General features: G+C 40.5%; 1 protein-coding gene across 2 annotated transcripts in view; it reads left to right on the top strand.

Annotated features, from left to right (window-relative positions):
* The window catches only part of FSTL4 (follistatin like 4), a 227,217-nt gene that overhangs the window by 173,666 nt on the left and 35,088 nt on the right, over positions 1 to 18,463 (top strand). For both annotated transcript variants that reach the window (XM_075164561.1, XM_075164560.1), the window contains exon 6: positions 13,485 to 13,651. In XM_075164561.1, coding sequence (XP_075020662.1) covers positions 13,485 to 13,651 — 167 coding nt within the window. The remainder of the gene's footprint in view (positions 1 to 13,484; positions 13,652 to 18,463) is intronic.

The raw sequence follows: 18,463 nt of genomic DNA, 5'->3' as shown, positions 1-18,463 counted from the left end.
ACAAGGTTTGCTCTGCTCGACGCAAGTCATTTTATCTCACCATGCCTTGGTTTCCCATGCCGTCTTCTGGCACTGTGGCATATTTCCATTGCAGCTCTCTAGGGCATGAACCTTTTTTTTAGTATATGTTCGAACAAAGCTTTGCCCAGTGAATCCCTGATCATGGTTGGGCCCTTTTAGTGTGCTGTGTCTCACTAGCCATATATCAAATCCAGACCAAACCTTGTCAGACATCATGTCTGGCGCTGCAGCAGTGTTGGGACTAACTAAATAATAGCTCCATAAATTACCATTAATTGTTTACCCAAATAAATAATAATACAGTTGAGCCAATTAAAAATGTAGGATTTGAGATTGATTTGAATGGATATAAGCCACAAAGGACTATACATCAATTAAAGTACTGCAGAAGGCTTTTCACTGAATGCCCTGCAGGTATGTGTTATATCTTAGTGAATGAATGTCATGTTGCGTTTGTGAAAATCATGTCATTATCAAAGCCATGATTTACACAATGAATAATATATACTGGCGTGTACAAGCCAACCACTGATCTTATTAATACTTGTATTGGCTGCAGGTTTAACCTTGACATTACCATCATGAGCAGTAGCTACACTTTAATACTGTTTTCTGTGGTTTTCCTATCACAGCGGTGTTATTTAGGTAAGATATTAGCAAAAGCAATTGAGCCATCAGTGCTGATGTTCTGCACAAGATAGTGGCTTTTTATCATGTACTAATTTGTATCTGACCTTTGGTGAGTGAATGAATGTATTTTGGACGTTGTTTCTGTGTCTCTGCATAGCTGCATAAAATAGAGGGAGAGGAAGGTCTGGCTGGAGCAGGTGAGGAAGGTTCTTGCTCAGGGAGGAACCAGCCATGAGGAGGGACACCGCTTTAACCACTTCTTGATTGCGTTGTTGTTGTTGTGATGTGCACAGGGGCTTGTAGCCTGAAAGAATTTCTGGTTTTTTCTCCACATTAAGAGTGAATTGTTTCTTGGAAAAACAGAGCATCTGGTTGATAATATTTGTGATGAGCACTGTGCTAAAGATCTTAAAAAGAAACTATCCCCAGACTCTTGATGTGATGAATATTGTTATTTGTGGCACTTGGCATATGGTGGCTATGCTGGCAAATAATTTAGCATTAAACAAGCTTTCATTTGGCCCACTCGATTTCTGGGCTGTTGTAAATTAAATATATGTTTAGAGATTGTGTTTGTATTTAACTTATTGACTTAACCAGCAATAATTCATTATATATAGTGCAATGTGCATTCCTCAAATGTTCAGTTTATTGAGCTGATTTTAATTTGTGATCATTAAACGTAAACAAGGCATATACCTACTGCAATCAGCCTAAAAAGTCAATATTTTAACAGCCATTACCAAAATGGTGATATCTAAGATTGTATTCTGTTAGTACAAGAGAAATCTCTGTGTTGTGGTATGTAATCACCTGTATAGGGATTGTGGTGGGTAGCACAGAGGGTGGGTGGAGGTGGTGGGTAGCACAGAGCCATTTAATATTACATACAAACAGATAATGAGATACAGTTGGTGGAAATTGAGAAGGGAACAATTAAAAAACAGGAGGGAAAAAAAAGACCATTTTCATAGGAAGAAGGAATGGAAATGTGCTCATTGTTTTAAATACTGTTGGTTGGAATGGATGACTAAGAACGTGTTGCAGCAGGTTGGCGTGGCAGAAGAGCAGAGGTGGGCTGAGGGCTGTAGGGGTAGAAGCAGCCCAAGTGGGGCTGGGCTTTGAGATGCAAACTTAGGTGCAGTTTGCACAGAGTTGGGGAAAATACTTCTTGGGTTTTGGCAGAGAAACTCCTGGGGTGAGAAGCGGTGGAGGCTGTCCCTGCAGAGCTAGGAGCAGGACCACGCCAGGTTTTGTCCCCATCAGCCTTTGCCAGGAGGTGTGAAGATGGTAGATGTCGAATCTGGAGGCGATGGGAAGAGCTGTGCCTGTGAGAACGGGGAAGGGAGACTGGGACCAGCCCTCCATGGGGCGACTGAAGCTCGGCAGGGACAGGAGGTCTTGGCCAGGTCGGATCTGGGAGCAGGCTGGAGCTGAGCAGAGACAAGGCAGAGGGGCTAAAAAGTTCTTTGTGCCGAATAATCCCTCTCTGAGGCTGCACAACTCACTTAAAGCAAAGGTCCTTACGAGCGTTTCTGAAGCGAATTTAACGGTGAAGAGTGTTACAGAAAAATCTAGGGAGAAATGAACGATTTCTGCCTTCAGAGCTACATTTGAATAGTTGAAAATAAGATTGAGGATATAAGATAAGAAAAACAAAATACTGAATAGCTGCTCTCTTAATAAGCCCTGAATATTCGGCACAAAAATAGTGTATGCTGACGGAATTAAGAAGAGCGTGCGTGCGACCCAAGTGATGCAGGCTGTCTCTGCTCTCCTTTCCTGCGGTTGCTTCCCTTTGCAACCTGAATGTTCTTCTAATGCCAGGGGGTTTTATGTGACATAAGACTTAGAAACCTGAATGATAAAGAACAGCTTCTATAAATCATTTTGCTCTGCGGATTTAGAAGTTTCAAGAAGCTAATGTGTACTTTGGTACACAAAGTATGACTGGCCACATTTGATTTTGCCAGCATATCTTTTTTCAATATGCCTTTTAATATGATAGTCTGGATGATTTGTTTTTCCTGTTACTTTCAAGGATGCAGCATTTATCATTCTTGTATTACTGGAATTTAAGTTTCTCACAGCAGTGGCTGCAAATCTCTGCTTCAAAGTATTTTTGTGTAATTAAATTTCAGTTTTACATATAGATTTTATCTGTGAACCTCTAAGGGATTTTTAATGAGAAATCCACAGACACGACACACTTGTGGGTATTTGTGTGGCCCCTATTACCATGGTTGCCGAGAAATCTTTTCAAATGTGTTATTCCTGGAATGGCCCAGAGAGGTCTTTCCCATGGGGGAAACCGAGGCAGAGCAGGGGTCATTGTCTTTCTGGGCGAAGACTTAAATCTGCTTCTCCTGCCGTCACCACCACTCATCCTCATCTCTGGAGCTCTCTGCAGAGGCTTCCATTCCACCGGAGAAGCCGCCTTGGCGGCCACGTGAAGCCTGTACTTACCCCTTCCCTGCTGGTCCCTTCCAAACCTTTTGTTGTCCATCCCGCAATTCCCCGTGGAGACTAAACCCAGGGAAACGCCGAGCTACGCCGGCTTTGAAATGCTGATTCAAAATTTTGTTAAAAAGTCCCAGCTGCCTGCCAGGCATCGAGCAGGAGCGCTGATGAATTACCCGGCCCTTTCTGTGCGGTTGTTAAAGGCGCTTAACTGCAGGGGATTCGGCTTGAAAAGCTTTAACCGGGAGAAAACCTGCCCACAACAATAGATGTGCTGATAGCACCAACCAGGGGATTTTCTTTAGGTACTGTTCTTTGCTCTTTGGTTTCCCTTCACCCTCCCCTCCAGAAGGAAATGTTATTTAATTACCTGTTTCTTTGTAAATCACTGCTGTTCGTCTGCACAGTTCTGACTTTCTCCTAAACTTTAGTTAGGTGGTTTTGAATATGGGAAGGACATGGACGAGAGTGCTGATGCAGAAGTTTTTATCAACTAATGTATTTTTAAAATACAAGATGTTATCTGGATAAATGTTGCTGCAGAGCAACCTTGCTATAACCTTGCACAGTCCCCCCAGCCGAATTTGCACCATTCGTGCCAGCTCCAGAGCTATATATCACTGCAGCACGCATTAAATTGGTCCGAAGCCTCACGCTCCAAGGCAGGACCGGCAGCACCGTCGGGATGAGGAGAAATGCATCCTCAAGATGCACGTTCAGCTGAGCCCCGGCATAGCTGGAGTCTTTATGTCCATAATCCCGCTTTGCAGCCCGGGAGGCAGCATTTCTGAACGATATTATGCAAGTCCCACATCCAGCCAGGGGTGCACGGCATAAATATCTAGTTATGCCCTATAGCCCCTCGCTTTTTATTGCGTTGTTTTTTCCCTGCTTATGTAACTATAATTTACAAATGAAATGTGCTCTGATTTTATACTGCTGGCCTGGGACCCGGGAAGCTGTTGGTGAGGAAAATCACCAAAAGCCTTGGGGAGAGACTGAACTCTGACTTTAATGAGGCAAACCCCAAATGGGCAATGGCTGGTGTGGAAGGCGAAGGAGGGGGATGAAATAGCTGAGGTTCTGGCATGGGATAGCGTGAGCACGGGAAAGCAGAGTCCTTGCATTTATTAAGTATCCTGAGCATAGCTACAGTCAGAAAAGATGCAAAATCCATATAATCACCACAGCTAAATTTGCAGTCATCCATAGAAAGAGCAATGAAAGCTCCATGAAAAATACTACTAATGCTTATTTACAACTGGAAAGGTGTGCTATCACCGATTTGGTTGTTTATGAACACAGTAAATGTGGGAATATGAAAGAAATAAATACACCTGATTTTAAATGCTTGAACTTTTTTTAGAAACCCTTAATGGGGTTTAGGAGCAGTGTGAGGCTTTTTTCTAGGCTCCTTTTTTACTGGTTCATGCATTTTTGAGTGTATCGCATTCATTGTATAATGCTGGCCGAGAACTCAGAGTAAAATGAAGAGAGAGTGAGAGATTGGAGCAGTTCAGTGCAGCCATTTTTGATGTCTCAGTGGTTTTAAACTATATGAGAATGCTTCTTGAACCCCAAATACCCTGTGGCCTGACTTGTCTCTATTTTCAAAGTAATTTACGTACACATTACAGCGGTTCCCACAAGTCATGCTGGACTTAATGGTCTGACAGTATTTCCATGATAAACCCTAGGGGTTTATAGAGCAGCCATAAAAATTCACTCCAGGGAGAAACTTGGCATGCCACATCCTCCACCAGAAGCTATCTTTTTCTGCCTTGAATCAGGTATAAATCAGGTCAGCTGCTGTAACTTACAGAAGTTACAAAAAAAAGTTTAGTGGTTTCATGTTTTTTGGTCTTCTGAAACTCTGAAATACCGTAGTTTAAATATAGATAGTGGCTGTTTTTAAAAGTGTCATTGCTTTGAAAGAGCCTGCCCATGCTAAACAGTTCGCCATTTCAAAGCTAAGGAATTTCTGAAGTACTGCGAAAAACTTTTAAACTCCTAGAAATGCTGAAATAAACCTTTTACAACTGACAACTGTTGCTTTTGTGGCAGTGAAACAACTAATTATTTTTTTCAATTCCGATAGCATAAAGAGTGCAAAACACAGAGAGCAGCTGTAACACCTCACATCTGTCTCAAAAACCCATAATATTCTTTTTTTCTGTGGGTTCAGTGAGAGATTTTATTACTGCTCTCCCATAGTTATTCAGAGAGTATGTATACTATAGTATATAGTATACATAGTGTGTATATACATATGGTGTACTATAGTATGTTTTTGATTCTTCTTAAGAGAGAGAGACAAATCTTTTGAGTCAAGTGTTCAACTGGTGTAACTACCAGAAATAATTAGGAAAGCCTATTAGAACATTAGCAATTTTACTTTTCAAATTAATAAATTGACTAGGAACATGCGTGTCTGTTACAATCTAGGTAGGACACTGTTGACACAACATGGGAATATTTTATCAAAAATTAATCATATCAACATTGCTCTCAATCTGTGGGAAATAGGAATTTAAAATAAAAACAAATGCATTTATGTAAACTATTCTCTAAAATAGACTACTTATGCCTATTTACATAATGAATCCATCACTTATCACCCTCAGGAGATTAGATAATTAAGCACTGAACAACTTATATTTATTCATGTACTTTCAAGAATGAATGAATTATCCTTTTCTGCACAAACTGAATGTTCTCTCTCTGATTAGTAACAGGAGGGCAGTGACGGGATTTTATGATGGAAAGTGTGTTGCTTGTTTTCTTTAAAAGAAAAAAAAGAAAATAAATCGATCTTTAGAATACAGTACATAAAGAAGCTATGTTTGGTTAAAAGTCAGTATAAATTATTTTTAGCAAATTTTTTAGCTGTGTGAATGTGCTTGACACAAATTCATATGGGAAAGCTGGGCTTCTGTTTTTTGAATGTGTGTGGTTTTTTGAAGGAACTTGTGTATAATTTAGACAAAAATCTAAGCAGCTGTTTGAACAGAGTTTGCCTCTCCAGATGTAGACGTTTCCAGTGCAGGTGGCTGTATTGGAGTTACTCACCTGAAGTTTCTCTATAGTAAGTGGGAGAAATCGGTCTTCCTTGGGAGCAAATCACCCCATCCCGCGACACGGCCAAGCCAGGCACGGTGACCTAGGACCCCACGTAGGGCTTGAGAGACCGGCTCGGAGGTGGTACCAGCCTCCAGATCTCTGAAGTTCAGGAGATCTGAATCCATCCTTGCAGAGCCAGGCAAGAAACATCCTCAGTTGCTCTCAAATGCAACTGCTGGAAACAACACTCATCCTCCCCTGGGGGCATTTCTTCACCCTTCCAGGAGGTTCAGGGGAATATGCAGGTATTGCACAGGAGCAAGGGCAGCTTGGTCTGCATGTGAAGTCCTAATCCCTCTTAGTTAGAAGCAGGACCAGGCTGACATGAGATTTCCTCCCGGCCCCTTCCAGTTAAGCTTTGTTTTATTCTGCATATTCTCATTACCTAAATAACCAACTACTTTGAGCAACCTGATCTAGTGAAGGACGTCCCTGCCCATGGTAGGGGGTTGGACTAGATGATCTTTGAAGGTCTCTTCCAACCCAAACCATTCTATGATATGTTAGTGATAGTGTATTACGGACACACAAATTGTCTCAGTTGCTGAAGAAAAGTAAAAGGCATTGTAATATTTAATTGTTTTAATAGCTGCTTTTCTCTTACATCTAATCTAAAAGTCATGGTCACACAGACTAGAAGAGTTGTTCAACCTGACAGGGATGAGAGATGGGGTCTTGTCCTCTAGCGCCATGCCAGAGCTGAATATCAGTGGTGATTTGCACACATTTATTCTGAATTCCACGACAAGACAGGTTTTAGCTTTCAGTGCAAGGTTGGGACCTACCTCAGGGAGTCATAGCCTGTGGCCTTCAAAAGTAATGACAGGAGAGGGCTTGAGGTACTAAATTCTTTCATACTGCTAGAAATATGATTATGCCTTTTTATGACTTAGAAAACAGCATTACTAATTTAGTAGAGAATTTACAATAAAATACTTCCTGAAGTAGCACGCCCAAGGTCCTGAGGATTTATAAATTACATTCAGAACTTGAATTATTGCAGTTACAAAATAAAGCTGAGATATGAACATTTCTACTTAGCTTTAGAAATAATTTTATTATTCACATTAATTAAGCTTTACAAGCCTTAGGTGAATGCTGCATTGTGGTACCTCTTTTTGAGGGAAACCAAACTCCTAAAATGTCCCACGGAGGCCAGCTGGGCAGTGGGGGGTGACACCAAAGGTGGCCAGAGGCAGAGCCAGCTCTTGATGGTGTTTTTCACAGGTTATAAAGCCAGAAGATTCATCCCAATCACCTGCTCTGAACTGATGCAGGAGCTGTAGGAATTCTCTGGGTTAATTAATTGTGAACAACTTTAATCATGTTCATTAACAGCTCTAATGTTGTTAATTAATAACATAAACATTTTTAGTAGCATGACTGGCTTTCCTGTAATGCTAAGTTGGTGTTCAGAAAATGGAGTTTTCTTTTGGGGCTGGGTGATGGATAGTCCTTTCACCTGACTCTGAGAAGACAGCAAATACTTCTAGGTAAGACTGGCTTTTTGAACCTTAATAACCAGCAAAATGTGATAGCATGGCAACATTTCTTCTGGAGATAGTCCTAAAAACAGCTGGTGTGACAGCTCATAGCATGCAAAGGCATGCAAACCCAGGGTGATTTGTGGACTAAGGTTTTTATTAATTCATTTATTTGGTCTATAGAGTAGGGTAGAAGCTAAATCACATGCTAATATGAGTAATTTATAAGCATATTATACAGTGCTTTACAGATTCAGACCCACTGTGAACTGCCCTTCATTTCTTTTAATCTCTCTCTCTGCAGTGACTAATTAGATGACCACATCTCAACCCAGGGTCTCCCGAACAGTATCACTGGAGTCACTCTTTGGCTGGCCAAATCTAATTGTTCAATTGCGTGTTATAAATACATCTCACGTATAACACGGTCATTTTAAAATCCATTATCTGCAGTCTGCTCAGATTTAAGACGGTCTAAAATTGCTCTCCCCTCTCTATGCAAAGCCAAATACATCTCATCAAAATTATTGGGGAAAAAAATAATTATAAAAAGTATATTCTGTTTTTCCCTCTGACCCATTAATTGTTTTGATTTTCTTGATTCAGTTAGCTCCTCACCTGAGAATGTGTTCAGCTAGAGAAGACTCTTCTATCTATTGAAAAAAATGCTAAAATCACCATTGACCTTTGTGCTGCAATATTGGACCACAAGGCAATAAGCAGATTTTACTAATGCAATGCAGTGCATAAACACAACTGCAGGACTTGGGGAAGTGAGTGGAGGCTAAAGTTTTCATCCCATTAAATCAATCCTAACTTGAACCATTGCTGGAGAAACATGATGTATTTAGGGCTGTGTTACCCATGCTTCAGTTCACAAACAAAAGGTCTCTTTGCTCAGGAGCATTAATTTGGGGGTAAGAATCTGTGCTTGAGACTTTCTTTGAAGGTCGTCCTCCCATTGCTTCAAACAAGGCTATATTTTTGTTCATTGTCTCCCCACTGAGAGCAAGTTATGCGATTAAAAAAATATTGCCTTGTCCCCTAAGCAGAATCTAAGCAAGAGAGTCAGTTGCTCCATATTCTGTTTTAGCAAGGCAAGATATCCCTGAACAAATGTAACAATAATTAAAAGTGTCAACAATGTGTTAAAAAGTATATTTTCTTTAGATTTAAGGGAAAAGATCTAATTAATGATATTAAGCACTTTTTTAAAGTGTGAAATCTGTTTCTGTATGTGGTGTAGCATGAGCAAAGGCAGGCAGGCAACCAACATTTACTATGTAAATTATCTCCACGCAGTGCTAAATCAATGAGTTTTTCTCCATAGATGCTCATTCCAGGTTGCTCCCTATAATGACCTCAATTATACATGTCTTCATTGTGAAATTATGATTGCCTTTGGCGGGCTGCAAATGACAGCAGAGAAAAAGATTTCCATGATAAACCAGCACAACAAGTAATACCTGCTGGCATTAGTATGCACAGCTGTGCAGTGCAACTCCAGCTTAGCACCTTAAGAAATAAAATTGGAGCAGAGGAGGGGCCGAGGAAAATGTTTGACAATATCTTGACATTTTTAACAAGAAAAGGAATTACTAAGACTTCAGGTTCTCAAATGTGTCGCTGTGGGACCTGGTATTGCAAGGAATTTAACATAACATCAGAATGGCTACACCTGGGTCACCAAAGGTCCACAGTGCTTCGCAGCTTCTCTCAGACTGAATATAACAGCAGAGAGAAAAGGTGTGAGAGACAGGACAGAGAGATCCTTCCCCTCAGTAACCTCTCGGCGCCGACCACTGGTGTGCAGGGAGTGATCCCTCAGCCTCCTGAACAGGGGAGAAAGGTTTGAAGGTGGCACTGCCCTCGTTCCTGGAGCTGCACAGTTTTCGGGCACTGAGCTGCTGCCATCACCAAAGAGAGCTTGCAGCATTCTGGCTGCCTTTTACTGACCTTGATTTTGTTCTACGCTTGGTGCAATACCTGATGAAAGATTACTCTTGGGCCTCTGATACACAGACACGGTTACACCCATTCCTTCTTAAAGGTGGTTATTACGAGGGCTTTACCCCTGACTTGAACTATTAAAAGTTGAGTCAAAAATGATAGCATCCCATTCTCTGATGATAGCATCTCTCCCTGATGGCAGAGTAGTTGGCAGGAACTTTTTTTATTTCCAGCTGGAATAGACTGAGGAGTTGCTTCAACAGAAATCCCAGAGAAGAGTACCAGGTTTGACATGACTTGATAAATATGATCAGCTAGGACTGATACTGGTTGAATCTATTGAATATAGAAAGCTGTTTTGTATGCAAATGAACATAAAATTGCTTGATTTTAGGACCAAATTCCTTTCCAGCCTGTGTTCTGCAAGTGAGCACACTTTGAATATTACCCTTGTTCTGTTCAGTTTTATACGCGTGGTAAAAATCCTTTTATCTCCTAAAGGATTTTAAAAATAAAATGAGCAGCGTTCAATACTTAATCTAGCGGTTCTATACAAAATCATTATGGTGACTTGAATAATTTGTACACATAATCCAGCTAGCATCAAGTGTGTCTGAGCTCTATAACTTAAGTACAAGATTCTGAGTTTTTTAAAAGGTTTTTAAAAAACCCAGCCCTCACATCCTCTTCGGGAATCTGTTTCCTCCCCAATACACCTGATTATGTAAGGAAATCTTTTCTATTGATAACAATAAAGCAATGACTAAAGCCACACAAAATAATCCTGTATTAGTAGAAATGCTTTTAGATGTTAATAAGATGCCCTCAAACGTACTGGTGATAATATGCCCTCAAACACACTCCACAGAAATACTCAGAAAAGGAGTGTGTGTGTATTGTTAAAGTGATCTGTACTGATTACATGCTTTAACATAGAAAGACATCTCTTGCCCTGATATGGTTCATCCAAGAACGGCAGCTGTGCAAGGTGTCTTCTTAATTAAAAGTTAATGTACTTTTCATTAGTGTGCTTCTAAAATGTAAAACCAAAGCCTCTTTAGCTATCATTTGGAAGATGGGCAGGGAGCCTTAAATTCTACTGCAACAAAACTCAAAAAATGTTGCTGAAGAGGGAGCCTGGTGTAAGCCAGGGAACTCAAGGCAGTGTGAGGAACAGCAGAGGGAATTAAGAAAAACAGCAGTAAGATGAAAAAACAATTCTCTCGTAAATGAATGACCCTCTATTTCATTTCTCCTCAAGAAAAGATGTCCTCATTAGCCCTACTCCATGCTACAAATTATTGTAATTATCAGTTCTTTATCCTGTCAAGTGCACTCCAAATATTTTAGTCATAAAAAGGAGCTCTCTCTTATGCAGAAAATAACTACGTTATTAGCCCCTCTGTGCTGTTTACATGCTGAGGCAGCTGGATGAGGGTGGTGGGATGGGACATCACCCCTCCTATGGGCCACTGTCCGTGGTCCTGCATGGCCGCGTCTCTGATCTCCAGCAGGTACCGAGGGCGACGAGATTGAATGGTGCATTGTCTATTCCTGGCTTTGCCGCTAACCTGCTCGGTGACCTTGGGTGGGTAATGTTCTCCTTCCCTTCCCAATCCTCCTCCATCTCCTCATTTGGATTTTAAGGTTTCAGGTGCAGAAACTGTTTGATGGTCTGACCGTGTCAGGCCTTCTTCTCATTCAATGTCTATGGGAGCCACCGCAACCCAAATAATAGTAGTAAGTTGGTCAAACATTCCTATTTTTGGTCAGCCATATATCAAAACTGTAGCTACCGTTTCTTTTCCACAGCTTGTGCTCTTTCTAAAATAGCACTAGGAATATTAAGTGGGAGAACGGCTAACCACTGGCAGACACAACATGCAATGCTGTATTGATCTCTGCAGCCCTAAGTCAGCCTCGGATCTACAGTGGTGAATACAATTTGTGGCACATTCAATTAACTTCTTGCTTAGGTGGAAGAAGCAGGAGGAGAAAGGATGCAGAGCTGTTTGGGTACTGCTGCACAAGCAGGTTTTGCACTAAGAGTTCACAATCAGTTGCTAGACCAGTGCACTGAAGTGAGTCCTTCCAGGCTTCCCAAGGCTGCTGAAATGGACTGAATATTTCAGTTTTTTATTTAAAACAGATTTACTACTCAAGAGATGTTAAAGCAATTTTTCCATTAGAGGGTATGAAGAGATGGAAAATGATGCTTGCAAAAGTGGATGCTGGGGTTTTTTATTTTTATTCCACGCATTTCCATAGTGTAAGCCCCATAAAAGAGTGCAAGATTTTCCCACCAAAGCTGTTAACTTTTAAGGCAAAATCACATCTTAAGCTGTGAACTGACATGATAAAAATGAACATTTGGATTCATCGAAAGTCAGCGCTTCTTCAGAGGGCTGGAAGAAAGTGCAGAAAGCATTTAGATCTTACTAACGCAGATACGCTGTAAGTGATATACAGATCTTGGGTGGGTCATAACGACAGAGGTGAGAAGCAAGCAAGCAGGATGAAGAGTAATTTTGCCAGCTGATGGGAGGGAATAACCTGACCCTGTTTGTCATTTTATAGAGTCAGCACTGCTTGAAGTGTTTTTTCCCAAAGTGCACGGCCGCGGGTGAGACAGCATCAGTCTCTTTGATCCCTGTTTTACCGCAGTTAATGCCAGTGGACATGAGGAAGGAGGGGTCTTGGGGTCAGGAGAGGGTGTTTCATTCCCCAGTCCAGATTTCTCAGTTGGCTGAAGCAATGTGACACCAAAGTGCTGTGAACATTCCCCATTCATCTCAATGTGTCATTACCTTGAAAGACCGGTTTTCAGCATTTATATGCAATATAGTTTCAAGGCTTTCTTATTGCAGAGCCTGTGAATGAGGGTAGGCAAAAAACATCACGTGAATGATAAAATTGTTAATGCAGCAGCTTTGACCATGTGGCCTGATTGCCTTTTTGCTGGCTCACTGCTGCTGAAATGCTTAATAATGATAATCTGCACCACGGTAATTCTGGTATCAAATTCTTACCTATCTGTGTGGCCACACATGGCAAAATATGCAGACGCATCTTGTGAGCATTGGCCAGGAGGAAATGATGTGACATTGGTGTGGTTTCAGAGAGATGTCCGTGTGGTTTTCGGTAAGGCCTGCTGCCTCAGGTATTTCTTTTGTGTGGTACATGTAAGTCAAAATAACTGAATTTTTTTAATTTAAATAAAATATGAGAAAGCTTCTTACTCCTTGGTTACAAGAACACCTGTATCTCAGATGCCATAGGTGGCTGCATTTGGTAAAGGAGCTTTCGTGCTTGGTGACTTCCTGATATTTGGGCAATTTAAAACTGGGTTTATTTATATTTCTGTGTCAATGTCTTACTTTAATTCTGCTTCTTCAAGGAAAGAACTTGACTCATTCTTGTGCCTTTTCAAAGGACCTTGGCAGGGGTCCTCTAGAGAAACAAACCCAGATGGTCTCAAGCACAAGAGCCTTTGCTTGTCCTCCTGTTGCTGACCGCTTTGTAGATTAAATATTGCAGCCAGGTTTGCCAGAGGACCCATCTTAGTGCCTTAACACCACAACTACCATTAGACATCTCAGGAAAATGATGTAGGGAGTTTAATTGTTGCAGATTCAATTTCTACGTCTCTTACTTGGCTTTACTGTTTAGGGGTTTTTTTACAACATAGATATCTATCTCCTTGCCGGAATCCTTCAAAGTTATTCCTGGAATGAGGAAGAAGGCAAGCAGAGCGGGGAGAAGGGGAACAGCTTCCCTTTGTAGTATTTGTTATTATTCCTGTTTTGTTGCCTTTTGCAGAGGTGGTTCGGCTGAGCCTGCCTGAGGACCAGAAGATCAGCGTTACCACCATCACCGTTGGCCTGAGCACCGTTCTGACGTGCAGCATCCATGGGGCGCTGCGGCCTCCCATCATCTGGAAGCGCAACGGCGTCATCCTCAACTTCCTTGACTTGGAGGACATCAATGTAAGTCCTGAATTACTCTTGTCATTTTCTCGTTAGGGCACTGAATATGACTTCATTTAACAGATGATAGTTTTAAGGGAACAAGTTTTATCTTGCTGTTATTATGGAAAACTGGAAGCTGGTGTGATATTTTGTTTTTATGTGAATATGTCTCAGGAATAAAAGCGAAACAACATATATGCAGCTGAGAGCAGGGATACTTGGAACATGTTATTATGAAATTAAAACTCAGTACTGTAATAACCCAGCACTTAAGTAGCACTGGTACTTCATCCCTTGTTGCTCATTCAGTTTGGTGCAACCTATGGTCCATGGACAGCAGCCCTGGAAACCCAGGGGAAAGCAGCTCTACAGACCATTGACTCCTCAGGGATTTCTTCCCTCGTACAAAGAAACAGGTTCATCGAGAGCATGAAACAATACATTTATGGTTGGCAATGAAATCTCTCCTCTATCTAAAATAATACGTTTTTATCTCTGTTCCTCCTGTTCCACTTGCCTTTCAGCCAATTCTCGTCTCTCATTGCTCGGCTACTATTTCTGATGAGCAGTTTAAAATATGGGATTATTCAGCAGGGTGTGGCAATACTCTCACAGGAAGGAAGATGAATCTCTTCTAATTCGCAGTGCTGGTCTGATGTGTGAGTCATAGTTTGTAGTAAAGACAATACCTGAATAATGGTATAAACTTACTCATTTATTTAATAACATTTAATTACAGAGAGAGTGGAAAGTAGTGTACAAAAAATATGGTCTGTATTTCATTTCTTTTTGCATTAAAGTACACAGTAAATCAGGTTTTATTTTAATTACACTACAGCAAGAGTTGATTTATATTTTTGTTCAGCTCTTGTTAATTTGATAACCACTCAGTTCAGAGTTGTTACAGTCAATACTGTAGCTCCCTAAATTGTTGTGTATCCAGGATTGCTGAAATGTGAAAAATCTTTGTTTTACTCTTCTGCATTAATACATGAAAATTACAGCACACGAGACAGAAATACGCACTGCAACTCAGTACATTATTTGTTGACTCTACCTTAGCAGGAAAATTGTGTGCACTATGTATAGGAGATTACTGTGTGCACAAACTCAGTAATTATAACCATCTAAACATTCTTTTCTTTTCATCAAAGCAAGTATTACCCTTCTAAAATGCATTTCTTGTCACCATTTGGAGCATAACATTGAAATGCAACATGAAACCAGCAAACATCCCACTGCAGGACTGGCACAGGACCATACAGGAATCATGACAAGGATGCGCAGGATTGCACAGCCAGCCAAAGCCGGTGTACCTGACCAGATTTCTTATAGACATCCGTCAGCACCAGGGTTAGAATAATGACCTTCGGGTCACTGGCACTAAAAATACATGGAAACCTGCCAAGCTGCGATGCGCAACGTCAGGCGTTCCCTGCTGTAGTTGGTGGCATAGTGAGCCATGCAGGTGGTTGACCTGGCAGCTTATTGCCTGTACCGCCTTGTGCAAATATTCTTCAAAACAGATCTATTCCTTGACACAGATAAAGCTTCGTAAAGATTACACACACTGCCAACGTGCTTAGTTTAATCTGTAGTGTGCAAATTCAACAGCTTTGTGTAATCAGAGTCTAGAAAGAACCTTTTCTTTTGGCAGTTATATTCACTAGATAGATCTGAGACATCGTGGTTTTAGGCTCAGTTTTATTGCTGGGTTCAAGACTGAGCTGGGGTTAGAAGCAAGGTTCAGCTGTTCTGAAAACTTATTTTCACACACTCTGGAGGCTTAGAATTTTTTGGCCAAAAATAATGAAAATTCCAGTTGCTTATGTTACCTTTATGAAATTTTGGTGTGATCATATTAATCTTAAAAAATCAGAAGTTTATGTGTAAACTGGACACAAAATGACAGTCCAGGAATTGGAGTACAAACACATCCTTGAAGGATAGATAGCACGTGGCTCTGAGGCTTCATTTGCAATGCCTACTATTTTAAATAGAACTTTGAAGAGTAAATTTTCTGGCTGAAATGCCAGTTTCTCCCTAATTTAGCGCTGGCCCAAGTGGATTTCTGGTTTACTTATAAGCAATTCTCTTTCTCATTGGTTATTAAATGTTAAGAGGAAGAGTTACATCCTTGCACATAAACTGACTGTTTCCTGGATGATTCAACACCCCTTAGGACAGTACTGTGCAATACAGCAGAAAAAAATAACCACTTTTTGATCTGTTTGAATTAGTATATCACTGAGAAACTATATCAAAGGAGCACTCTGGGATTCTCACAAGGAGGAAAACCAGGATTTATGCCGCAATTTTAACGTTTCACATGTCAGTTTGTGACCTCTATCACCTTGTCATATAACACCTGCTACTAGTGCGCATCAACTTTTTTTTGTCTAATAAACACCTCCACACCTTTTTCATCTTTAATTAAACTGTAAAGTTTTTGATGTTCTGTGTATATCACTGCCATCTGTATTCTGGTCTGAGGTGGCACCAGTTGGGGATTACCATCTTTTATTTTCCCTCTTCCTCTGTGGGCAGTCTGTAGGACTCCTGAGCTCAGGTGTGTCCCCTCTCTGGCTACCGAGGACGGACACCTCCGTGTCTGAAGCACTTGTTTGTAGAGGGATGAAGAGATGGTCCTTCAGCTGATAAATCCAGTCGTTTTATTTAGATTATTCACAAGTTTAAAAAGTCCTGTACTCATGGGGCATGAGCCACGTTCATCTGCAGCGTGAACACGCCTGTGTTCGGGGTTGATGCTTGCGTGTAGCATGGAAGTAGCATCAACATTCGCTTTGAGGTTTGCAACGTGAAAATACGTGCAGCCAGGCATGCTCAGCAGCATGGGTTGGGGTGCGTGGCAGCAGACGGTTCAAAGCTTCAGCCTCACGTGGGTGCAGAAACTCACGTTAAACAATAATCTATTTAAAGGCATTGACAGCAGGAAAGTAAAGGCAGCGTGCGTCTTACTATACTTGAAGTCAGTTAATTAAATTGCTTCAGTTTTCTTTTAGTACGCCTCAAGCAGAAACTCGATTGCATTTCTGCTTTTCACAATAAGGTTAGCAATTTGGCTAATTGGAAGTGCAACAGGAGATTAATTGTACCTTTTTAACTTCAAGAAAATCCTCCCTGCTCCTGGCACAGTGGTAATCACATACAAACCTACAGGATATTCGCACACTTGGAAAAATCCTCCTATTATATTTCAATTAAATTCTTTCTCTTCTAAACACTAATTCAGGAAATCAGATGAAAATAGAAGCCCAATTCTGGAAAAAACAGAATCCTTCCAACAAAGTGTGAGAGCAGCACAGGAGAGGCATAGCTGAAAAGTCCTCCGTGGCTTTATTCTCTCCAGATTCTTGACAAATGTGATACGAGAAGGTTGACTGTGTTCCAGATTAATACTAGAAGTGACAAAGACAGTCAACAAAAACCTAGATAATCCTAAATTTGCGCAACTGAAAGGTTGAAAATTACTATAAAGCCTGATTGTTTAAGTGCATTACTTAAATAATTTTTATGTGATAACTTGATTGGCAACAAAATATTAATAACTTTTCATTGCTCTCTTAATCAGAAGCTTTCATAAGCAACATATTAATAATTTGTCTTGTCCTGTCTGTGAAGAACTCTGTTAATGAGTTGTCACATAGCTATTGCAAAAGAGCTATCTTAATGGTACATGTAATTAAACTATTTTTCTTGCAAACATTTAAGATTGCTTTTAGCATAAAAATATTATTTATCCATAAATTACCCATCCATATTATTTATCCATTAGAAGTCCCTTTGCAGCTTTACCTTTAAAAAGTCTCATCAACTTTTCTCATGCAGAAAATAACTATAATGTAGCTGAAACTGATAAGATTGTGATAGCTATAAATTGATTTCTGACTACAAATAGTGAAGTGGTTAAAATGTGTCATCTTTCAAAATAATATACTTTTGTCCCCTAGACAAGCAGTATGTTTTCCCAAATATGTGATTATTGAAACCATTCCTCAATTTGAAAATATAGTAAACTCCTTGTACACTTATAAACAAAATTTATAAACAAAAGTTTATCCTCCAGAAGCATGGTGAAAGCATACACAAACAACAGAGAAGAGAATATTACCATAAGAAAACAAATGTTACGGAATACAGGTAGATAAGAATTTGGTGATTACCAAGTGTAACGCAGGTAGCTATAATATAAATTCATGAGTATCTTTCATTATTCATTTCATATTAATCCATACACTTTTAACTCAAATCTGCATTAGATCATTAGGTCAAAAATAAGCTTTTCATAACAGATCATTGAAATACAGGTTTCTTCATTTCTGCTGATGCAGAAGGGGATTAAAGGCAGGGGAGTGAGAGTGCTTTGCAGCTGCTTTATGAGTTGTCTTTCTCCTTGTTTGATGAAAAATCAATAATTGCCCTTAAAAAGCATGCTCCCACGAGTTAACAAAATGCAGCATATCATTTGTTTGCTGTTGTCACTTGTGTGTATCAATCAGCTCATCTTGCAGAAAGTACATGGAGAAATGTCCAGTAAGAAGTCCAGGTGCCAAATTTTTGAAGAAGCCTTGAATGTTCCTGTCCAAAAGACCCCCTGCACCAACTTCATGCATATTCAGTTTTGAATTACAGTGTTGGGATGTCACACAGGCTGAAAAGCAGATGGGTTGAAGCAAGCCCAGGGTTGTGGGGAGAAGCTGTTCTTCACAAGGACCGAGTCCCCAGTTTGGGAGATGGCTGAGCAGCAGCTGATGGGAGCACAGCAGCGTGTCCTGCTACGGCTCGCCCAGTTCCCATGCGTCTCCTCTG

Source organism: Calonectris borealis, chromosome 15 (assembly GCF_964195595.1).
Source record: "Calonectris borealis chromosome 15, bCalBor7.hap1.2, whole genome shotgun sequence".
NCBI classification, from domain to species: Eukaryota; Metazoa; Chordata; class Aves; order Procellariiformes; family Procellariidae; genus Calonectris; species Calonectris borealis.
Note: the sequence above shows the minus strand (reverse complement) of the source record. Positions and strands in the feature narration are given on the sequence as shown.